This window comes from Aptenodytes patagonicus, chromosome 5, assembly GCF_965638725.1.
Source record: "Aptenodytes patagonicus chromosome 5, bAptPat1.pri.cur, whole genome shotgun sequence".
Taxonomy (NCBI): Eukaryota; Metazoa; Chordata; class Aves; order Sphenisciformes; family Spheniscidae; genus Aptenodytes; species Aptenodytes patagonicus.
The window spans coordinates 28,243,204-28,268,903 of record NC_134953.1 but is presented as its reverse complement, the minus strand read 5'-3'; the positions used below and the strand labels follow the sequence as shown (position 1 = coordinate 28,268,903).

Here is a 25,700-nt window from a genome sequence, read left to right as displayed (position 1 = left end):
AACCAAGTAAAAAAAATTAATGGTTTTGCATATTAAAAGACCACAACAACAAACAATAGGAACAAAGAGAATCAACCAGCTCTGTAAATTATGCAACTAATTGTTTTGAAATAAAAAGGCAGATGAAAAATAACTTCTGTTTTAAACACAATTCCCTGGCTTTGGGTCTTTAGCTTATTTTTTTGCTAGTTGGGTTAGGTGCAGAAGCAGAGAAGGTAGGTGGGATTTTTTAATTCATTTTTGCCAAGAGCTGTATGTCACCACACCATGCACTACACAGGGCATGGATGGTCTGCAAGATATAGTACCACTTCAACAGGAAGATGAAACATTAACCTACATTGGTAAGATGAACTTGCAGTGCAAATATACTACAAAGCAACTCCGCAAGATCATTCTACTTTGAATCTTTCATGCTAGAAAGTATTGTAGACCTTCAGCACTTGGCACCATAATATCTTGGCAGATTTTCAGACGTGTGATTTACCACAGTGACAGAACAAGTAAATCAGTGATGAGGTGTTCAGTCATGCCAAGTGTCAATACACTGTATGACTATTATAGCAATTCCAGGTGAGTAAGGGCAGGCACTGGCACTTGGGGATACAGAAGCTTCCCAAATTGGGATAAGCCAGCTGAAACAGAACTGAAATACAGCTGGTGGGAGAAGGAGCACTGTCAGGGATCCGGGTCCAGAAGATTTCTTGCTGTAATTGCATGGAATACAGCCCTTTCTTTAAAAATCATAAACTGCCAGCTACCCAGTTGAAGAGTTTTACTAAGAAGCAGTTTCCAAAAGAAGAGCATGTTTAGGAATGACAGTCACCGAAACTTGTCTATAGCCCTCGGATTTATTTTCCGAGATACATATTTCAACAGAGGAAAGGAAAAGCTGCTTAGCCTATTGTTTACCCAATGAGTAATTACACTGTAATTAAATTTGGTTGATTGTTCTCCTTCACAATAAGGCAATCCTATTCACTACCCAAGCTTCAAGGGCATCCATAAATATATGTATAAAGATTAGTCTCTGTGTTAAAGGAATGCCCAATATCCTAGTCAAAACCAGGTCCTATCATACACACACCAGCACTCAAGATTGTGAATAAAACATCCTGTTTGAAAGAGCTTAAGGCCAGATCTACAATGATTACAATCATCCTAATATCTGAACTAGAATGGTATAGGATCTGTGACCCACAATACCACAATACGACAATTTCTATAGTGCGCAAACAGATTTCAGGCGTTGGTGAAGTTGTAATTAAAACAATAAGGAAAATGTATTAACATCTGGAAGACAGGCAATCTGTGATAGCCAATATGACAAATTCGAGCCAGCCATACTAAGAAAAGCAGATGCACAAGAGCGCAAATACAAGCACATACTGAAAAATAAGTATTTCGGTTTATGATGATAAAAAGGAGACCATCAGGACATCCTTTCAGGTAGATGTGCTGTTCAAAGAAAAACACTCCACAAGGGGAAGTAAAATGAATCACTCACAAGAAGTAGTAATGTTGAATTCTTTTAATAACACTAGGAAAATATCATAGTATTAAAATCCTGCATGGGATCCTCAAAAGGTTATTTTGGTTGGGATTTCTTCGTGTTTATAAACCAAACTTTTTTTCCCAATTGTGTTTTCTTTTAAACGAACTACTCCTTTACAATGGTATTTCCAGTTAAAACACAGCTAACCTATAAATACCTGAATACCACAACACACATTGTGTGTGTGGGTTTTGTTTAAATCTTAGCGGAAATAATGGTAAATCTATTCAACAGAGGGAAGCAAACGTTGATTTGTTAAGCGGGGAATGTAACAGCCAGTAAAGAATACATTGCATACATAATACAGAAGGAAAAAAATTATCATCTGGAGTATGTGAAATTACACTGATTTTTGCACCTTAAACCTATTAGAAGTACTCTGTTGGCCAATACTAATCCACTGAACAAGCAGAATGTTGGTCAGAAGTCTAACGTTTCCTGTACCAGCACAGAGAGAATATAAGCAGTCCAATGCTGTTAAAAGAAAACATGAAATCCAGCTCATGTTTGTGGTTAGGGATCGATTTCTTCAGGAACTACTGTTAACATAACGTCTTCGTTGCCCCTGCGTACAACCATGTTCAACGTACTGTCCTTTTTAATAATGTCACTGACATCACTGGCTGAACTTATCGACTGTCCATTGATGCTTATAATCACATCGTTGTCCTTCAGGCCACCACTGAAAATACAAAGCAGCAATGTATTATTATAATTGCCATTTTATTGTCTTTACAATATTGTTTAAAAAAAAAAGATTGCTGGATTTTTCCTATTTCCCACCCAACAGCAGTTGCAGAGAGACACAGCGGGCATGCAAAAAGCAATCAGAATTTAAGAAGCGGTGAAGATTACAAAACAATGCAGAAACCTCAGAAATCGGATGGAGGTACAAGTTAGATGAATCCCGTATTTCACTGTCTTCAAAGGAATTTGCAATTGCAAATAGTGCAGTAATTCCGCAATAAGGATCCTAGATGCTGATTCAGTAGAAGAGACAGAGGCATATTTTTCTTTTAAAATAATTGCAACAAGGCACTCATTTTAGAGGGGAAATTTTCCAAGCTTTTATTCGTGTATACATAGCAAAGCAATCTGAGCGGCACCATATGGGAACACATGAGGAATTTCAGTCCCGGATCCACGCTGTTCTCCATGCATAGCTTATTGGCAGCCACTTCACCTTACCTGTGTTTTAAACTTAAGCAGAATAACACACGCAGTGATCTAGCCCAGTCACCAAAAATGCATGCCTGTCCTTCCCCTTGCCCGCCTGCCCGTAGTCCTCAGAATCCCTTCTCCTGACCTCAGCACCACATGCAAACCAAAACCAAACCCCTCCCGACTCAAAGCAAGACAGGGCAGAACCGGAGCCGGCACCACAGGGCTCCCCTGCCCGGGGCTGCGGGTCTCTCCCCCAGCTGGCTGAGACTGCTGCTGGGACCGAGAAATGGGGTGGTGAGGGATACCATCGACCACAACGTCTTGCCCGGTCTTGCACAACGATCTGGCTCCAAGTTATGGAAATATTAACCAAGTAACCAGATCAGACATGATTCAGCCCTTCAGCATAATCCTTCTTCACAAAACCACAGAGCAGTCATCGGCCTCTTCTGCCCGCAGAAAACGCCTTACATGAGTGTCTCCTGCAAGCAGGACGCCTTGGCCAACTTTTGCAACAAATCTGGTTGCCTACCGAAGGCATGGCTTAAAACATTTTCATGGAACAAACCATTCTGGATTATCCTGGTCTCTCATGCAGCATCTCCTCTCGACTCATACCTAGGACAGGTCGCTGCAGAACTGCTCTGATCCCCTACCCAGCAGGTCTACACAATGCACATTGGAGAGGAAATCAGCAGAACGGGAAAATCCATAGGCAAGGGGACTACGAATGGGGGAGACAGAGCTAACATGGGCTGCATTTTAATTGCCAGGCCAGCCTTTGGATGAAGCATCCTGATTTGAGTTTGCCTTCAAGTTACGGGGCTACATTGCTTCACATTTCTTCTACCTCTCTAATGTCCTTCTCCCACTCTCTGCTAACTATTATCCATACTCCTATAATGATTTTTCTGCACCTTCATATGGGACCTGCATGTCAAGGCAGTAAGTTCAGTGCCACAATGGAGCAGCCACATTATTCCTACGCTAACTGCAGTTTAATTTCACATTACAGACCAGTAATTCTGCATGAACAGCACTGCCAACAAGAATAACCTACACAAAGCAGCAATAATTTAGAAAGCAAGCCTGACAGCTAACACTGTATGTCTTACAGTGGCATCCAAACTGTAACAAAAAGACATCATCCAACCATCCTTGCAGCCTCCCGAAGAGATAACACATGCCTGCTCCAAGCAGCTTTCTGCCTACATGCCTTTGGTGCTACACACGCCTCTTTCTTGCCACAAAGATTTACTCTTCTCTTAAATGATCTCTAGTTTCAGAAAATGAATAAAGTTTCCTATTTCCTACCCTGGATTACTAAGCGGTTTTGTATTAACCGAACTCTGAAGGGAAAGTGTCTCCAGCAAGAGCCAGCCAGACCAGTGCAGGTGACCATAGACCAGATGCTGTACTTCAGCCAGGCATCTCGTGAGGCATGGTACCAACCAGCAGGTGAGGTTCTGAACAAATACTGAATAATACAAAGAAAAAGACCAGTTGGCCAAAACCAAAAGCACTTCCTAGTAACGTGACTCCTGACAAAGCTCTCACATGGAAGAGTATCTTGTGCCAAGAGAGGATTTCACCCCTGATAGAGGCATGCCAGGAGAGCTGGTGGGTTTGCCCAACACTGAGGTGCTTGGGCTGAGATGGACACGTCTTCACAAGGTGGAAGCAAAGCTTCTCCCTTGCTCTTCTACAGGAGTGACCAGCAGGGCCATGGGGAGCATGCACAAGCAAACGTCTTTATTCAGCACTGGCATTGGTACAACAGATGTCTTGGAAGCAATCTCTCAGAAAAATGAAAATTGAGTTTTCACGCCCACTGAATCCTCGCACTTTCAGCCAGGAACGCTGACAGGGCTTCGCTGCAACCCTGATACGTTTGCAATATTGCCCACTGGGGACTGGACTGAAACCACAAACCGATTTCCAGCAGACAACCTAATAGCTATCAGATGGTTGTAATTTTGTTAATTTAGCATAATCAAGATAGCCAGTTAAGCAGAGAACATTCTCCATCATTACCCCTTAAGTCAGTGGCAGTGGTTTTGAGAAAAAAGTAGTTCAACTTACGCTTCAGCTGGTGTTTCTGGAATTACTTCAATAACATAGGCCCCAGAGACAACATCAGGAAAGTCTTTATGGCGATCCTTCAGCTCTCTAGCTTTGCTGGAAAATGAAGAAACAGCAACAAAAATATTTTGACAAGATAGGGGGAAAAAAAAAATCACGCATTTTTACTTAGTTAACTCACTTAACATTCACTAGCTGAGGTATTTTACACATGTTGATGTGACACTTCACAATTCATTTTAACCCTTAGAAGTATTTCAAGAATTATTACACTTTTTGCGTGCATACAGCTTTTTAATGCCTATTTCTGGTAAAGACCATCATTTCAATAAATACAGAGGATCTGAGTTAAAACATTTCAAAACTTGGTCGTTATTTTAGAACTAGAAGATCCTGAACACCTAAAAACACCTAAAAAAACCCCTTCAGTTTTCAATGCTTTGTTATACGTCTGATCCTGCACCTGCACATGTAAAAACTTCTAGGTATTTCTACAGGACGTAGTATCACCTGCTCATGAGCCTTTTCTGGTTTGAGTATGAATAAACAAGTCCACACAAAAGCTTCATTTTACATTAAGTGAATTGTTCAATGAAAATAATTTTATATAAATGGAAATATGCACGTAGCTGCTGTAATTCTTGAAAACATACTGTCTTGTTTTCTCCTTGACCCTCATGACAGCACAGGACAGCTGGTAACAACTATGATAGAGCCCCAGGGCAAATTAACAATTGCTAACTATTCTCTTCTGAAGCATTAAGGAAAAGAAAAAGCCAGGGAGTTGTTTAAAAACTAGCTCATAGAGTCTAGAGGAGAGTTCAACCATGTAGCAGATGCAGAGAAAAAGGTAGCAAAAATTGGCTGTGAGTTGTCACCAGCACCTAAAGAGGCACACGCTGCTGGTTCGAGCCTCCTGGTTGTTTCTGCAGATCATGAGCTTGATCCAAATGCATGCAGTGACCACACGTCGGAAAGGTGAGGAACCACCACTTTTACTTACCTAGGAGTTAGAGACATCATTCGAATGCCAATGTATTTCTTTTTGGTTATAGCTTTTCCTACAAAAAGGAAAACAGGTCTTGATCAACTGCTCTTACCATAAAGAGAGCCTCAACGGCTGTTGACTTTCTGTTTTATTACTACTTTCATGTTTTTCTCTTTCAAAGCAGTGAAGTACAGTACCTTTAGCTTGTCTGTCATGGGATTCAGTTAGGAACTTTTTGATTTTATCCGATGGGATAGCAAATGAGATCCCTGCTGTAACTTTTAATGTGTTAATTCCTATGACTTCACCATCCTGGAGAAATAAGAAATTGTTATTAGCAAACGTGAAACGTCTTGAAGAGAAACGGATGATTTCTTCCAAGCAATCACAAAGACAAATTCATACAACACATTCTGTAACTGGTTTTCAATTTTCTAAATGGTTTCTTAAAGTCTAATTTCTCTGAATCATCTATTGATAAAAAACTATTCTACAATTTTGGAAAACCGATGTCAATATTCATATTGCCACTAGCAGAAGAAAGATCAGAATTGGGCAGCTCTCCAGCTTGCAGCAGATGAGCAGCATATTCTACAGCCAATTTCGGTCTGTTTATTTCAGCAGGCACCTCGCGAAGCATGGCACCGATCAGCCGGTGAGGTGCTGAGCAAATATCACATAATAATATAAAGAAAAATGACACTTCAGCGACAATCAAAAGCTTTTCCCGGTAATGTGACTCCAAGACAGAATTTCAGATTAAACATCACTGCTGACACCTGATGATTCGAACACTTCCAAAATCTCAGCAGCTTCCTTCCCTGATCTATCCCAGATAAAAACTAGCCAACTACAATTTTTTAAATGGAGGTTACTGGTGCTGAAATTGTACTGCAAGTTGGGTGAAAAAAAATTGCCAAATCTCCAAGGCAGAAACTCTGACTAGTTCTTTCTTCCAATTTGTGCCGTCCCCCACTGAGGACCGCTGCCTCTCCTCTGTTCAACCCCGCGTGCCCCCATCTGAGAGCTCTCACACAGCAGTTGGGTTTTGCAACCTGCTTCAGTTGCTCTCTCTTGGGCTTATCCACAGCTGCTGCAAGGTCAGTGCTGACTACGTTCTACAATATGAGCAAATAAACCCTGATAAATACGCGGGTTTTTCAACCCCCTCAGTGTGATTCAAAATAAAGGGGTAGATATGTTTTTGAACCATTAAGCTGAGTTTCAGTATGCAAAAAAATATATTGCTGCCTGCATGGTATACAGTGAGGGCAAACACCTCAACCTTAAAATGTGCTTTTTACAAGGCATGGGCAAAAAAAATTAGGCATTACACTTGCTCAAAACTATGCAAACCATAAGCACCTTAAATACTGAAATGCAAGCACATCTTGTGATTTGCCAACATAAACATAGACAAGTGATTCGTAAGAACCATGCAAATTTTGTGTAGTCAGACAGATATCGAATACTCTGAATCACATTTCTGGTGTGGGGTTTTGTTTGTGTATTTGTTTGGGTGGGGTTTTTTGGTTTTGTTTTTAAACTAAAAAGTAAAAATTAAAAAGCTTAACACTAAGCAAACAAACATAAAGAAACTCTTACCAGATTTACTAGGGGTCCTCCGGAGTTTCCATACTGAAAATAAACATATGGCAAGAACATGTTTTAATATCTACCTCTTAATTCATGGCAAGCAAAACATAAAAGAAATTTTTGAAATATTTCTGCAGTAATTTTTTCATTGTCTATTAAATACGTGCAATAGAACAGTCTTAACATCCAAACCCATTAACTACACTTAACATCATCCCTTTCAGCTGAGCTTTGCAAACGCTTAGTCCTTCTTCTCTTGCCAGAGTAAGTTAAGAAAGCCAAGGTTTTTCTTTTGTTTTAATAATACCACACTAGCAACTTACAAGATTTTAGGACAGCTCTGGGAGCTGTTACTGAAGATTTCTTACAAGGCCAACAGTATAAGTACAAAAACTATTGTTTTGCCTTAATGCAGAAACAAACTTGAATCCTTAAACTAAGCTTGGCTTTTTTTTTTTAGAAAACATGATAGATTTCAAAAAGAGACTTATTTGCCAGAGAATATCGCCTCCCCCTTGTAATTTATAAGAATTTTGAAGTGAAGGCAGATACTGTACTTGCTGTGGTTTTAAATAACAATCGAGTGCTGCTGCAGCACAGATGTCCGTATTTACATGGATGAAAGAAAAGCCAACTATGCTCAACTGTTCTTAAGAACTGTATCACTGGTGAAATTTTCAAAGCAACTATTCAAGAAATTTAAGAGCTGAAGGGGACGAGGCTCAGAGCAGGACGTACGTTGATGATGGCATCGGTCTGAATATAGTCCATATCGGAGTTGCGGAGCCCCAGCTCCTTCCCTCCACGCTGAGTGGTACTAACAATCCCCGTAGTCACTGTGTTTTGAAGAGAAAATGGACTTCCAATCGCGACCACAAATTCTCCTGGTCTCAAGTCTGCAGACTGACCAAGCAGAAGAACTGGCAATTTACCCTACAAATCAAAATGAAAAAAAATTAAAAAACAAAATTCAAATGTTAAGACACTACTACACCAGTAGAACAAATTCTACAGAAATGTGACTACATTAATAGAGCAGAGGAAAAAAGAAAGGCTTTTATTCCTTGGGGATTTTGCTCGCTCTGTTTTCTTTGAATATTTCATGTGGCTCTGTACAGAAACATCTCAACGAACTTCTGCTCTAAAGGGTGGGCTCTTTAGACTGCAGGAGTACTTTTTCCACAACGGGTACCCATTAAACCAAAAACAATTAAAAGACCAAAGGAATATTAATGCTCTGCTGTACAAAGCAAACATCTGATGATACTAGGAATGAGTTGTTTCCAACAGCTTCTTGAAATAATTAGCCAACAGCTGCTAAAGCAAAAATAATATATTAAGAGTGAACACTAAAGAGTCATGAAAGCAAAGTGTATCAAACATGCATATGTGTAGTTAAAAGCATTTTATATTCTCATAAGACACCACCTGATGTTTCATCTTATGTTTTTTTTCAATGGAGTATCTCTTCTAAATAATTATATTGCCTCCTACATACACTGATGTCTTCTTCTGAAGATGTTAGGATTTAAAGATTTTATGGGATTTTTCTGTTATGGCAGTAGGGGATACCATTATATTTTGCTTTCAAGATCTCATCTCTAAACTTATTAACTATCATGTTATTGAAGACATTCCCACTAAGACACAAAACATTCTTAAAATCCAGCAACAATAGAGATCACTGCAATTTACAGCAATTAAATAAAAAGAGGAGGGAAGGTTGGATCCACACACCCTTGCCAATGCAATGGATCAAGGGAACCGAGTATGGTTTCTCCAAGACATGTTGTATCCGCACAGGAACTGAACTGGCTGGATAACAGATGATTCAAACTGGACCAATAAACCCCCCGCAGCAATCAGAAAACAGCTTGGAAGTTCTTAAGGCCTCCTACTCACCAAATAATTATGAAGGGTGTTCTGAAACAGATCATATTTCAAATAAATACTTTGCCTTTATTTATCACCTGCCTGTAAAATACACATTAAGCTCCACTTCTCCTTTGCTTTGCATTTTTAAAAATCAGTCTTTACCCTTTCAGTGATGTTACACGTTTTTCACTCCTTTTATGTTTGTCCAAATGATCCTGACCCTCCCCAGGTATTTAACTACATATTTAATCATGTCACTAGACTATTTCTATTAGCATCAATGGACCTGGACATGTATAAATTCAGGTTTCCACTTAAGGATTTGGAGGATTAGGAGGTTACTGAACCCAAAATCAAAACAGAAGTCTGAAGGGATGTATCTTTGCTTGGAAAACCTAACTTTAACATAGCTTTCCTCCAAGCTCGGCCCACTTCAAAATTCTTTCCTTTGCTCAACAAACCCGTCCCCAATAGTATAAACTTTCAAAACAGGCCAATGATTCTAGATGCAGTGGAAGCCCCACCTAGAGATTAACTTAAGCCAATTTCCAAGGAGTGGGTAACATAGTCACTTTATTAAAAAACAGCATACCTTCAAGGTATTCTTGAGCTGTGTACCTAAAATGGAGGTACATATTGGCTTAATACCCCTTCTTGTAATTCACTCCTTCTGGAAAACTTCCGGAAGGTGCCTTTTTCATCCCATACCTGTTCCAAAGCACACAAATTTGTGCACCTATACTTGATGGGATGCAAAAGGTATATACTGTGTGCTCACGTAGCAAAGAAACACGGTAATATTTAGTATGCCCTGATTATTTGTACAGATTCCCAAGTTAAGTGATAATTTTGTTTCAGAAGTTAATAGAAGCTGAATCGTTACTAAATTTTGGCAAAAAGGGAAAATATTATGTGTTTAAATTGGAAATCGAGAGCTAGCTCTTTAGGAGTCTTTCGTCAGCAGCAGTTTGAAAGCCTGTATTGGTAAGTCACCCTTAGGGACAAAAATCCACTAATATAAACTAACCCAAATGCCCATCACTTTGTATTTTTCACCTACAGTTTTATTTCAAATGTCCTAGAAGATACACAATGTCTGTAAAGTAGAAAGTAAAAAATAAAGGCATCAGTCATCACTATATGCTGCTGCAAATACAGAAGTTATGGTTTTATTATATTTAACAAGCCTGGTCCTGTGTATCCTTTATCCAACTTTGTTACAATTCCACCAGCAAAATTTTACTCAGATGAACAGACTGTTTCAGTAAAACTCATTGCCAAATTCCAGACAGGATAAGATGCTTGATGGAAACTTATCTTTTAGTCTCCAGATATCAAGAAAATAATTAACCAACTGCTTGTTAAACAGAATCAGTTGGAAGAGCAACAGAATAGGCAACACAGTAAGGAGAAAAACATTTCCCTTTGTAATTATCCCTATATTATGAGGAAAGTTTTCACAACCAGCAGTACCCTACTATTAAATAATAATTATCCATGGTCCCTATCAAGTGCCACAGCCATAGATAAACCCAACCAAGGCTGTGGTTTAATTCTGAGAAGGATTGTCCTGGTTTCGGCAGGGATAGAGTTAATTTCCTTCCTAGTAGCTGGTACAGTGCTGTGTTTTGGATTTAGGATGAGAATAATGTTGATAACACACTGATGTTTTAGTTGTTGCTAAGTAGTGCTTACACTAGTCAAGGACGTTTCAGCTTCCCATGCTCTACCGGCTGAGAAGGCTGGAGGTGCACAAGAAGCTGGGAGGGGGCACAGCCAGGACAGCTGACCCCAGCTGGCCAAAGGGATATTCCATACCATGTGACGTCATGCTCAGTATATAAACTGGGGGGAATTAGCTGGGGAGGGGGTGACCACTGCTCGGGAACTGGTTGGGCATTGGTCGGTGGGTGGTGAGCAACTGCATTGAGCATCACTTATTTTGTATATTCTTTTATCATCATCATCATCATCATTACTGTTTTACTTTATTTTATTTCAATTATTAAACTGTTCTTATCTCAACCCATGAGTTTTCTCACTTTTCCTCTTCCGATTCTCTCCCTCATCCCACCGGGGTGGGGGGGAGTGAGTGAGCAGCTGCGTGATGCTCAGTTGCCGGCTGAGGTTAAACCACGACAAGGATTCAACGGCGATACCCAGTTTCCCCATCGTGTTTACAGCACAGCAGACAAGCAGCAACATCCCAAGGCAACACTGCTGAGCAGTTCATAACCTCAGACCACAGCCCTGACTCCAAGGGACCTCTCCAGTACAGTGGGGAAGAGGCAGCTATGATTAGCTGTGCTGGGAAGCATGCAGTATATGCAACACAAACAGCCCCATATGGGTATTGTTTGGACAGAGGGAGCACCCTGGCCCTTCCTTCCCTTGCCAGATGCTATTAAGCTTACGTAGCACGTGTTTTCAAGATGTCGTTGGTCAAGAAGTGCATCTCTTTTTGGCACTCCTTTTCCTTATTTAAAAAAAAAAACAACAACACAAAAAGTGGCTTTTGTTTCTATCCCAGTGCACTGAAAATGGATACTTTATAGAGAAAGAGGACATTTATCAGCAAATGAAACATAGACAAGCAAAAGAAAACAGAAGTCTTTTTTTTTTTCATAACAGAAAAAAAAGACTGGTCGTGTACAAAGTTAAAGATTTATACAATGTTCCTGAGTTACAAAAACAGTCACAAAGCCAAAATCGCATTTGGCAGCAGAAAGAAAATACATGAACAATCTCTGACTAATACAATTACTTTTGATTGTGCTGAGTTTTCAAGCCTTTGCCTTTACTAGCTAGGCTTCAGTTCAAAGTCTAACGCTGTATGGATTGGCTGTGGGTCATCTGTGTGATTCTTCTGGAAAGAGTTTGGCTAACCTTTCCTTTCCTAGGAACAAAAATCAATTGCAAAAATCGCCTTGCTCTGCACATATTATGAAACATAGCTTTGGAAAATGTGTTCTCTATTCCTTATAATTTTGCAGTGTGGTGCGGAGTGCACTAACAGCACTGCATGTAAATACTCTTACTAGTGCCTCTACAAGTAAATGCCATAAAGAATTGGTTGTGATGAATATATGCATTGTAGTGACTTCAAATTTTGGGGTTTCTCTCTAAAAAAGCTTAAAAATAACATTGCCATATTCAGAACTAAACTTTCCATTCTCAAAAAACTCCAAGTATTTATTTAAATTGTAGAGGTGGTTTTGAAGTGAAATCAGTATAAAGCCAATCAAAATCCCTGGGCATCAAGTGATCAAGTGGTAAGTATGTCCTTCTGCAGTCCACAAGAGGAGTGCTGGAAATGCAGGGCAAGCACTTACAGCAGCAGTTGTAACTAGAATCATATCAGAACACCCTGCCTGTGCCCTCATACCCTTCCCCTGGCAAGCTCTTGCCTAGGATGTTCAAGCAGTCAACCAAGTTTAAGTGGTTGGGTCTAGGGCCCTTAATAACTATACTTTATAAATGGGCACTCTTCAATTTTTACATAACATCTGATGGTCATCAGGATGACATAACTACTGTTACAAATCGTGATTCTCTTCGGTTAACTACAGATTTGCCACAACAGTTAATTAAAATCCAGGCAAACGAACATGCCTTGCAGCACAATGAACAGGGAGCCAGAAACACCCAGCACCTAAACAGCTTTCCCAGTGACTCACTGCGTGACCTTGGGCAACACATAACACATTCTTTCCCTCCGTTTTTCATTTGATGAAGCCTCGGGGCTCTGCTGGGATGCGTGTCTACTCAGTAAAACAAATCTGCAAGCAGGCATTCTGCAAGTACACAGAAATAGGACTAAACATGCAAAACCATAAGTGGCACATGACTCACTGTTTACACCCAGCCAGAGAAGGAGCCATTAATTAGCGTTAATATTTTAAGCCTTTCTCATCCCAAAGGGCTTCAGACATTTTCATATACAGATTTGACTCAAACCCTGGATAAACATAACTCCCATGAAGTGGAGAGCTGCACACCACCACAAGAAACGGCTTCATCCAACAATAAGACACAACTATTGTGGCACGAGAGATTAGGACAAGCATAGAAGAACAGCATCATCAGCCAGGAGCCAGATGTTCACCTGATGTACATTAGCAACGTAGCTCGAGTCAGATAAAGTAAGTGGAGCCTTGACAAATCAGCTCTGAAACTAAAAGAAGAGGCAGCACGTAACCACCACCGGGCACAGCCAGTGCCACAGAGGAATAAAAAACAAGAGACAGACGGCCATAACCAGTAGGTGTTTCGGTTGGAACTTTTTCATCCATGAAGTAAGTGAATCTGTCTCTACGTTGGCACAGAAAGCAAGTAAATCCCTTCTCTGCTCTGTAATCCCCTTCGTTTGTGGAAGGAAGATCATGAATTTGCAGGAAGTAGTTCAATAAACTGATGAAGAGAAGACAAATGTTCAGAGTTCAATTTGTTTTAAATAGCGGCAGATTTCCTTCATGCTTTTTATTTTTAGGTGGAAAAGAAACAGATGCTTGTATGGTCTGCTAATTCAGCTGTAAGTAACTCTGGCAAGGCATGTAACTTCCCTGGGAATTGCATTTCTGTTCTCATTAATGAAACTATTTAACTTTCAGAATATGTTATGGCAAAATAAAAACACAGGCCATGAGCATATGAAAATGTAGAGTAACATCTACAATCTAGAAACTGCTTGACAAAATGCCAAAGAAAATGAAAAACCCAAGCTGAATGCATTACGAGCCTCCAAAAGTATTTCATCTATAGTTAGAAAAACAAAACCGAGTCTCCTAATCTAAAGACGGAGCATGGGAAGCTTGCAGAAAAAAAGAAAAAAGGATGAAGCGTTGTTTTGCTATGTCACCAGGATTTGGTGACAAATCCTATGCCAAGATTTCAATTACCTGGCAAGATATTGCTGTTCTCCCTTAAAATAAAATAAAACACCCTGGTGCTGGTAGACCCACGCTGGAGCTGTGTCAGCATTTCGCTGTGCGGGGAGCTGGACCGGCACATCGTCCCTGCCGCGAGGGCTACTAGGAGCTGAAGATGGCAGGAAACCACTGCTGCCCAAACTGATAAGTAAACAGGAGTTAACATGCAAGCTTTTTACAAGCTATTTCATTTCTATCGGTCCTGAGGACTTCTGGAACCAATATGTGGGCTTCCTCAGGCTCTCGAGAGGAAGCAACGTAATATCCAGCAACAGATTTCAAAGTAAAATAGCATTTTAGAAAAGCCACTTACATCTGGTATTCAAGTAGTTTGGTTTTTCAAAATGCGGGCTATTAAAATATTGATACATAAACAGGAAAGTTTGCTTTCCTGCTTCCTCCAGTTTGTACACACAGGGGAAAAAAAGCAAATCCCTTCTGACCACAAAGATACAGATGCTGCATTGCCTCACGAAACCACCAAAGGAATGAGGGCAGAAGGTCTCGTCGATTTGAGTGTCAAACTAAGTGGTTATTAGTAAAATGCGGGAAAAACCTTAAGCAAAAGGGCTGAAACACCACCGTAAATTAAAGATCAGTCACAAACCCACTACTGCTGTATCACTTAGATGCCAAATCCTGCCTGGGATACAGACACCAGTAACCCTACCTTCCATTAATCCTGACATTGCCCATTAAACCACCCCTAAAATTTTCTTTCCTTCTTCTGGTGTTCACAGTTTTCAGCACCTGTATCACACATTCTCATTTAACAAGGTAGTTATTTGTCTTGAGATTAATTTCATAATCAAGCTTTGCCAGCTCGAAAGCATCTGCTAGCTTTGGAGTGTTGTGCAATATTTTTGAGGGGTTTCAGGTTCACTGCAGTATCACACGTGCCACACAAGATGGATTATTTCAGCAGCCTCTGCCTATGCTGCCAAAGTCCAAATTTTCCTAGGGAAGTTTTATAAATTTTACATGTTCATATCCAAATTGTCTGCAACCGTTTCTTTCTAGTATTGCTGTCTCCTCGAAGCTGTTTGCATTTGGAAGGATAGTTATATTGCCTTCGCATTTACCACATGACTCCAATCTTACTTCCCACTTTTAACACCTCAGCAAACTGCTGTGTCTCTCTATGGACACAAGAAATATAGTTTATCTCTTTTATAGACTGTAAAAATAAGTGTATTTTAGGATTAGAAGAACTCCTCCAAGATTTCTGTTCCTCATTGACTGCAGTATGTTTTTCCATGGAGAAGAATTTAATCAGGGAAACTGTTCATCCTTACTGATGCCCAGATTTTACTACCCTCTTTCAATTTCCTATTGCACTCAGCAAAGCCAAATTAGTTCTAGTAATGTCTTTGGCCAGATGTTCACAGCTTAAAGAAAAACAGCATGCAGGCTGCTGCAAAATCTTAACAGTTTTAGAAATAGCTGACAGCCTAAACTCATACTTCAAGCCCAGCTCTGTTCCTAACCACAGAGGCATTCTTCATCCTTCAGATCCTGCCTTAACATGCCACAGAAAAACAGAAGAAAAAAAAAATTTCTGCATCTTTGATGTCACCTTCAAATAATTTATTCAAAGGAAGAACTTCATCTCTTACTTCAGCAAAATTCTTAGGGATTGTTTTCATGCTATATCCAGATTTTTAAAGGGTTATTTGTACCGTCACATTGACCGCTTTAGTCATCAAATACATTTCAACTCCAACAAATTATTACCTCTGTGATTTTAAAAAGCCTTTTATGAATCTGAATGATTGTAAGGCATTTCAGTACAAAAAGGAAAGCTCAAACACTGAACCTGAATGGATATATAAAAATGTCACATGAAAGTTCAGTCTGAAAATCAACTTCTCAGCTGACCGCGTTTCCATTTTAACTTTTTGTGAACACTTAAAGTTTTGTGTTTCTAATTCTCCAAGTGCAAAGCATCATCTGTCCTGCAAACAGAGGTGCCTCAGGCCTCACCTTGGATTGGGATTTCCCAGTGCCATGTCACTAGACCTAGCTGGAAAACTGGTCTCTCATCCCAGAAAAAAACAAGCCATACAAGAAGTTTTCCCCAAGACTTCTCAAAATTATCCTGAAATGCAACAGGTAAGGGCCAGGGCGGAACAACACACAAAGTACTGGGTTGTACATCTGATAGGACACTTACCAAGGATATGTCAGACCCAAGTTTATATCCATATTTTATCTAATTTAGAGCAGAGACGTGAAATTTGATCTCCTGCTACCCAGACAGACGTGCTAAACTGACATTACGCGAGGAAGACAGCCGGGGCCCGCTCATCTCCTTCTGCAAGAGCTCAGCCTCCAGGCACTGAGACACTTCCCAAAGTTTCGTTAAAACCAACCCTTTTTCTCCTAGACAACTGAATATTAACGGATCAATTCCTCCCCTCTCCACCCCCACAAAGAAAAATGTAGCTGATTTGGCTCTAGATAGCTCTAAGACAGAAAAAGTTCCTGCCTTAAAGAATTTGCAAATATATATAAAAATAAATTAGGTTGCAATGCTGATGTGCCGTTTGCAAACAGGGTCACAACTACGTTCAAAAATTAAACTGATGGAAGAAGACGATGACTATCATTTAATTACACAGCAGTGATTTTTAAAAAAGAAGAGTCTCTGCCATCTTGCAAGTCATAACTAGAATCGCCAGTTCCAGTCCTGTTTAGCAGTGGTTTCCACTACAGGCAACTCATCTGGCTGCATTCTCTTTTTTCCAAGCTGCTTTCAGTCTTCCAGGTTCTCCCTTCCCACAAGCAGCTTACCAGGGAAATTTTGGAGCCATTTCTTTAGGCTCAAAAAATAACATAAAACTCTATGTCTGCTCTTGTCTTAAGTCCTGAAAACAATCTGTCACATCAGTTCAATGTCATCTCTCATTGACTTACCAGCTTCTTCCTTCTCTGAAGCTCACCCTCCTATCGTCTTGAGTCCCTTCCTTCTCACCAGCATTTTCTGGTCTACTTTCCCCACCATACTGTGCTTCCAATCTTAAATCACTTTTCCAGCTGCCCCTCGCTCCCTGCCATATCCTACTCAGCCTAATGCTGCCAGTTCTCATCCTGCGGATCTTTCCCTTTGCTTTGTTACTGCAGATCTGCCTTTGCTTATTTTAATATAAAAATGAGAAAATAAATGATTGGTAAATGTGTAAATAGGTTACCTCAGGAAAACAGAGGGAAAAAAACAACATGGCAAAAAAACATTCTTGGTATTGTTAAGGTTTTCTGCCATGTTGCTGTGAAGAAGCTTTTAAATAAGAAAAAAGAAAGAACTTTTAAATGACAAAAGTGGCAAGGGAGCAGCAGGAGCGCTTCATATCTTGGGTCACCCAAGAGTTCTGCATTAGACGTCTGATTTAGTCATGGACTCTGGCACAAACACTTTTGACCTCACTGGGGAATAGGTCTGAACTAAAACAACACTGCAAGATCTACACATTTTTGAGTCATGTGTTTCAAATGAAACGTTCTTGCCCGTTAAATTTGGAGGTCATTAACTAACAGTCCAAACAAGGGAAACCAAAATGAGCAGCACCCCAAGCAATCACATGGATCTAATTGCATCTACATTGCACAGTAGTATTTCGACACAATATTCCACTTGCGCCACGCTGTTGACGTGTGCAGAACCGCATGACAGCTTTTCTGCTGACAGCCTTATGTTTGACATGGAGGAAGACTATGGATGGGCAGTTGCACTCCCGTTTGTCCAGAAAACCACTTGCAGTGTAAGAGCATCTTTCCAAGCTGGCTTTAATTTGCATGTTCAAGATGCTTCCCAAGATATCTTCCCATTTTAATACCTATATCAGTGTGGTGCAGCCCTTCACAGGCACAAATGTATTTTCTAAAAGCAACCTGTGACTTCAGTATAGGCACACAAGAAAGATTAATATGTCCCTCTACCAACCACAAAGGAACAACCCCTATTTATTCTCAGAGGGAGAGAGTTATATTAGCCAATGTGTGTGTAAACCAGCCAGTAAACGATGTTGGTTTTTATTTTGAGGATGCATAAAAAAGTGCGACGTACTTGCTTGCACTACACTGAGAAGTGATAAAATTAACCACTACCAACCACAAACTTGGCTTTTAAAAATGTGTATCCACCTAGCTAGAGGATTCTCTATAACTCAGACCACTAAACTACTAGCCTTTCCTTCAAGCCTGAAAGTTAGCAATAGCTTTTGGGAAAGCAGGATACTAAATTAAGAGGAATAAAAATGTGTCTTGCTTTAACGACTCACCTGAGAATCTATTTTAATTAGTGCAATGTCAGCTTTTTCGTCAACATCTTTAATTTTAGCTTCATATGTTTCACCGTTCTTCAGTTCCACCTTCACCCGGTTTTTGTTGGTGACAACATGGGCATTTGTCACTATCAGTCCGTCTTCTGAGACGATGAACCCTGAACCACTGGCAACAGGAATCTCCCTCTTCGAATAAGGAAGTCTAAAAGATATGGGAAATCAACATTTATCGCTGCAATAAGTTGAAAGATCACAAATCATTCCAAATAATACACAGCCAAAAAGAGTTTGGTGGTTTTTAATGCTTTAGGATATCTGCTGTTACCTACTATCATTAAGAAGATAATGCACATGCATTAGTTTAACTTTTTTTTTCCCCCAGGACTCTTAAATTATCTTTAATTCTTAAGCATGACAAATATTTATCATCTCAAAAACCTCTTTGCTATTACATAGCATCAATCAACATTTCTGGCACACTGGCAGCTGTTTTCAAGAATACAAAAATCAAAACTGGGCATCTTGTTTACTTGCGAAATAATTCAATGTGAACCACAGCAGGAGCTATCTTCTCCACCACATCTGCAATAAAGTTGTATTTGTGCCGCAGGCTATTAGGATGTTCTTGGCCTGAAATAGAAACAGAAAACATGTCATGAGTTCTTCAAGTGATAGGAGAAGGGTCATTGCAAAACACCTGAATTAAAAAAGGCTCCAAGTGGATATCTTTTCCCTCCTTAAAAGTCATCTGCAGCATAACCCTTGCCCCCAGATTCCCCTTCTGCCTCTTTGCACAGAAGAGGCAGCATACTTTATCATTAGGACAAACGGATCCATGAAACCTTCTTGTTTCAAGTGCACGTAATTGGGCCATGGGGCAGCAGATCCGCTGCTCCAAGTGTGGCTGTAGCTGCAGACCCTGGGTCAGCACGCCCCACTGCTGGTGGCTCCCGGGGCTGAGGCATTGGAGGAGCGCAGGGTTTAGTCCATGTCGGCACTGACCCGCTCTTCCTTTGTGAGAGGGTTTTTGTACTCAGATGCCTCCATTTCTGCTCTCACCTCTTTTCTGGATGGTCTATTTAGCTTGTATGGTCTTCTCAGATTAAACAAACGGGCTCTGTTCCTCTGCCAAAATACGCCTTCTTAGTGGTTTTTGAAGTCTCATGCTGCTGCATTTGTAAAATGCCGAGGACAACAAGGTCCTAACCCCTCTGTAAGCCTACAGCAGCTGCTGTGAAAGTTTAATTCGGGTACGAGGTTTGCGCTGCCTCTCCCACCAGTGTCCCCACACAGCTTGAGCTACCAGCCTCTGCCTGGCACCTAAACGTGGATGCACATTACATAGGCTCTACACAACCATACTCAAGGCATCCTTTCCACTGCAACCACCTGTGGTCCATCAGCTCCACAGAGGAGTGGATCCCAAGTACTCGGAGTTTCTGAACCACCCTCAAGGCTATAAAATAGATACACACACACACGAAAACAATGGGACCACAAAGCTCTGCATTCCTGGGCAGTGCTGTAACACAAAAGCTCATGGTCACTGAGCATTCAAGAGAGGTCAGTGGGATTTTCAAAAGCAACTGGATACCAAACTCCCATTGTGGCCAACAGAAAACCTGTCTGCACCATCAGATGTCTAAAAATCTCTGGAAAAAATTCACAGTTCCGACACAGCTTTGCCTTCTCAAGTAGTTTGGGGGCAAAACTTTTTTTTAAATTGGGAGCAGCTAAGCAATTGGAACACCCCAAGAAGTTATTTTATATTTCCCTAGAGGCAAGAAACACCCTTTGTTTTCATTAGTCTTCCCATTTTATCTGATGCATCCATCTTGCGTCATAAAGGCACAAGCCAAATCTGCAATTGACTTTCAGATGAGTATTAATGTGCTATTCTGCTCCCATCCATCCTTGCCATTTGGCTTCTAAATCCATCCAGAGATTAAAGCAGTAAGCAGCTTGTGGATGCTGTAAATGCCTGTGATGGTGTAACAGGACTATTTATTCGCAGAATTGTAGAAGGAGACACAGGACTATCCTATAAAATCATCCCAATACCGATACCTGAATGACCTTCATTATCTGAAAACAAGACTGGAAAACTATGCGAATTTTTAAGTACATACTGGAAGCAAAAACGCACGGCAGGAGATTCAGAGGAATGATTTGGGAACAAAACATTGCTGCTTTTAATATTAACCAGATACTGGTTTGATTAAGGGGTTTCAGGTGACTTACCAATGCCAACTAGCATATACTGCCCTCAAGAACTGGGTGGATGCTCAACCCAAACACTATCTGATCACTCAAGAACATGTTTTTTCCCATTTATACCCTGCAAAGCATCTCAGGGGCTTTTAAATGCAATCAGTCATGAACAGCAGCCACAGCAGTAACCACATAATCCGCTATGCAGTTTCAGATCATGGTTCGGAGACGTTAATCTGCTTTATGAAGCAGGAATGTTGATCAGGAAACTTGTGTCCTCAACCTACTGTTTTCCTCAAAAGCATTCTGTGCTTTGTCTGACTTATGCATAAGCTGTTATCCTTGGACTTTTATGCCAGAAAGGCATAAGGGCTTGATAATTGACAAACATCAATTTACCAAAGGATTTATGTTCTTTTCATTAGAAATATCCAGTATCAAATGAACCACGTCATCGCTATAAAGCTGACAACTACAATGGGAGTGTTTTGGAAAACGAGTAGCAGAATGAGAACTGCAGTTTAGAAGTATTCACTCACATTAAATAGGAGCTTTGACAGATTATCAGATTGGATTAATGTGATGTTGGGATAAAACGCCACAGGGCACCACTGTATCCATCAATATGCTTTTTGATCGCTGCTTATAAAATGATTTAATCTCAGTCACAACGCCGAAGACATTCAAAGGTCACATCCTGCCCTTGAAAAAAAGAGCTCCCAGATGAGAACACTGCACAGGAAACACACAGCTTTTTTTATGCCTTCAATCTTTTTTGCATTTAGCTATTCAAGAAGAGAAAGGATGCCTAAGCTGTACATGGTGAGACTACTAATACTTCATCTCCGAGCTGCCTTCACTTTGAGTCGGAGGCTACGAATGCCAAGATCTCAGAAGTGACAGTATTTTGCATATAATCTGCCTCCTTGCGCAGTCCCAAACTAAGCTGCACAGTTAAAAGGTCAAAATTTCATACTCTGAAAAAGTTAGGTAATAAATACTGATTCATGGCATACTGACCTAAAAAGCGTACAACAGCTCGCCACGCCTGCCTATTGCTTATGTATTAGGAATTCTTGCATTGCGTAACACAGTTTTGCAACAGCTTTTGAACAAATGCCCACTTAAATGGAAAACATACCTTTTTAAAGCAAATAAACAAAAGTCAAAGTACCATTCAGATGAATTCAGTGATGAATGCTAACCAAAAAAATTCCTATCAACTGGTCTTTACCATCACGTGACAACATAAAATCTGAAGGCTATAGTGTAAGTATTAATATTTTGAAAATTTCTTCTATTGCTGAGAAAAAATATCATGAGGGAAAAAAATGAGACCAAAATGGACACGTGTGCATGCATACCATTTGCCCATTACTTACATACTTAATGCTCACCATAGCTAATTGCTCTTTGGGATTACTGAGCAATGCACGTGAGAGGTGCACTTATCTTTCCTATAAGCAACCACCACCATGTAAAATTTTATCTTAGATTTGAATCACCAGTAGGCACAGGCTACTTACTATGTGGGAGCCTAAATTGCCAGAAAAATGCCAATAATACAAACCTAATATGAGCAGATGCTTATTCCTCAACCACCACATGGTAGTTTCCAGCCATCACCAGCCACTGTAGAAGACAGCAGTGAAATTCAAAACTTCTCAGGAGATACCTTCCTCTCTAACACACACATTTTTCCAGCTGTACTGACAGTTCACGGTTTTAGTAGAAAAGACAGGTTTAGGAGTGGGATGGCTATCATGCAGCATCCTTCAAGTTTTCAGGTTTACAGAGCTGAAGACTCTGTAGTGGTTTAGCGGACTGTGTTTGACTATTAAGCAACAAAAAAGACGATAGCTTTGATTGATGATATGGTTTTGACTATTTAATCCCCACTGCCCGTGTATTCTGATACATACATCTAACCACAACGTCCATCCTGACTTATAGGTACCCTACAAGCAGGTGGGTAGCTCTTTAATTCCATACTTAAATTGGTCCCCAAAATGTAGAATCCTCTGTTAAAAACTGCTTCTTTGGTATAACCAGTGTGGAATTCATGAGAATAAAGTTACCCCAATTTTCTGGCCTTTTTCTTTTTTATTTAAACCACACCCTTCCGGAGTTTTGTTCCTAGTAGGGTCTTTTCATTTTTTTTTTTTGTTTTGTTTTGTGTTTAGGGTTGGGTTTTTTGGGGTTTTTATTTAACTATTGAAAGGTGGGCTTGAATAAAGCTCTAATTCCTAAATACCTTCAGGCTTTGATGTTCAGATCTTTGCAGACTGTCCCTCTTTCTATTTATATGCTGTGATTATTTGTGTTTTGTAATGTTTTTGTTGAACTATTGCACAACGCCCTAGGTGCCCATGAGCATGGTTAAGAAACCTTTATTAATGACATTATGAAGATGATTGTTGCGAATTCAGTTAATGATCAAAAACTGACTTAAAAAACCATAAATAGGTTACAGCATGAAAAATTCCCACGGCAACTAATTCTTCAAGGACTTCAAAGGTGTGCTGGCTGTCAGCCCTCGAATGAAAAGGAAAATCTCTGCCAACAGACATTAATGGGCTAATATCGGTAAACAAACTGCTAGGAGGCAAGACAGAATACCAAGCCATGGAAAAAAAAAAAGCACACCCGGCTGTAAACAACTGAAATAATTTGGTTACATAAAGGTGAGCCAAAAATCGTATTAAGATCTAGGTTCTGATTAGGTCATTACTCAAAGTGGCATTGATGCTTTAATGCTTACATCTCATACATGCTGCTTTTGGTAATATCTTGAGCTAAACTGAAAGGATGCTTTGGAGATAGAAATCTCATAGAAGTAACCTCTCCCCTTCAGTTGTGAGAATTGTATCTGCTGTTCTGCAAGGTCGTCTCTCACCGTAGGTCCACCTCTCATGAGAACAGTTCTTCACATAAAGCTTTAGGCACATCACAGTCAGAAATGGATCTTTTTCCCAACCGGTTTTCATGTGTCTTCCCCCTTTCAAAGAAGAGGGTTCTGCTGTCATCCATCAGGACCAGCTCAGCTCACTGCCCATTCTCTTCTGCACCCTCTGCAGCTAGCCTGTGCTAAGGCATCCTCAATACTCCTGTGTCTCCTTTCCACTGTCTGAAGTTAGAACCAATACAACTATCTCATTCAATGGGACTTTTTGCCCTAGATACAAGGAAGGGAAAAAAAGGCACACCCCAGCAAGTCACTCCCTCCCACCCTCGCTTGATGTGACCATACCAGATATCCTCATGTCCCAAGTCAAAAAGCTCAGATTCAGTCTGGAATCGAGCCTTCAATTTCTTTAAAAACAGCAAGAAACTTTCATTCCCATTAAGGTTAAAAACCCCACAACTTTCCATGAAACTAATCATCCAAGACAGCTGCAACTATCAGTATTTGTAATTTTATAACTGTTAAAGAGGATGTTCATATGCAAATTGCAGGGAGGGTGGAGCAGTGGAGCACCATCTCCAGGTTCATCATTAAAGGTGCTTCATATTGGAAAATATGAACGCCCCTGTCCTTCCAGGGAACCCAAATTAAAATATCCTTTGTGTTTGCTTCATGCTTGCACCTGAGCGGCGGCATGCTCAGCCGGGAGGACTGTTTCACCCCTGCCCTGTTCATCAGACCCAGTGTTACCATCTCAACTGGTGGGGTCCATGGTCTCCTAACATCAGGCTAACAGTGCCAGCGGAAGAAAATGGGGCTCGAATCCAGGGACCTATGGCTAATCTATCTTCTCCCGTTAATTCCATAATGATCAGAAGTGTGCCTATGAAATCCTTGCCCAGTAACACAGAGTACGAGCGGAGCCACTGCAACCTGCTGAAGTTTATGGGCTAACTAAATGTATTAAGCTACCCAAGTTGCTGAAAATAGATGATTACTTCCTCCTGTACTCACTGCCTGCTTAGCGTTATATTCAGATACACAATCCCAGTTGCATACGCACACTAGGGTCTGAAAGAACAGCTTGGGTTTGGGTTTCTCTGCAGAACAAAACCAGAAGGGCTTAAGCACTCACGAACCCTCTGGGCTGGCAGAATCGGTGACTACTAACACAAACCACAAGACTGTAAAGTTTTACTTGGAGAACTTCCACCCTCCCAAATAAAACTCCAACCGCTGATGTTTGTAGAAAATCCCATTCATGTCATATAGGAAAACGTTAAAACCTCTGACGCTACTATGGAAACAAAAACTCCAGCAAATGTGCTTAGCTCACACTGAAAATGGTGGTATCGGCAGGCTCCGCTGGAGAGACGCAAGGAAAAAATGATGTATGGGAATCTGCTGCCACTCTTTTTTTTTTTAAATTACATAAAACTGCAAGCCTAAATATTCCACTTCCTGTTCAAGGATAAATTGTGTAATACACCAAAAAAGGATATTACACAATGGAAAGACTAAGAAAATAAGAAACAACATTTTACATATTGTAGACGATTTGCTTAAGAACAACTTTCAGATCAGTGGAGGGAATTTTGAGAGGTCTAAACCATAGCACCTTGCTAATAAAGCTACTATTACATCAGTTATTTTTTCCCTGTATAATTCAAGGAGAGACTAAAGACACTTCACAGATTTCTGAGAAGAAAATCTGTATTACTGTGACATCCCTAAAAGCAAAAATATTTTCATAGCGCTAAATAATGGAGAGATTTCAAGCATTTTATTCTACCAAATAGTAAACTGCACAAACCTGGTATTCACTTAAAATATTTCCTGCAGCAAGAACCACTGCAAAATTAAAGTGAGGATTTAAAGTAAAATTGCTTTTTGGCATGAATGCAAACTTGCAAAGGGAAAATAAAGTCCATTTTCATCATCAGAATGTTTAGATGATCAATTCTTTCTTGGCAACCTTTAATAAGGACACTGGCACATGCACCAGAGATCTTGCAAGTAACAGGCTTTGAAATTTGTATTTTCCCTGCTAATCCAAAAGCCTGAAACCATTAATTTTAAACACTGATTTTAAACAAACCAAAAAAAAGTTGCCAAG

General features: G+C 40.2%; 1 protein-coding gene across 1 annotated transcript in view; it reads right to left on the bottom strand.

Moving 5' to 3' along the window:
- Positions 1-1,516: 1,516 nt before the first annotated feature.
- Positions 1,517-25,700, bottom strand: part of HTRA1 (HtrA serine peptidase 1) — a 35,011-nt gene continuing 10,827 nt past the window's right edge. Inside the window, exons 2-9 of the mRNA XM_076339182.1 lie at positions 18,999-19,098; positions 18,466-18,670; positions 8,124-8,318; positions 7,395-7,427; positions 5,987-6,101; positions 5,805-5,862; positions 4,802-4,897; positions 1,517-2,237 (exon numbers count right to left, since the gene is read on the bottom strand). Coding sequence (XP_076195297.1) covers positions 2,069-2,237; positions 4,802-4,897; positions 5,805-5,862; positions 5,987-6,101; positions 7,395-7,427; positions 8,124-8,318; positions 18,466-18,670; positions 18,999-19,098 — 971 coding nt within the window. The 3' untranslated portion in view covers positions 1,517-2,068. The remainder of the gene's footprint in view (positions 2,238-4,801; positions 4,898-5,804; positions 5,863-5,986; positions 6,102-7,394; positions 7,428-8,123; positions 8,319-18,465; positions 18,671-18,998; positions 19,099-25,700) is intronic.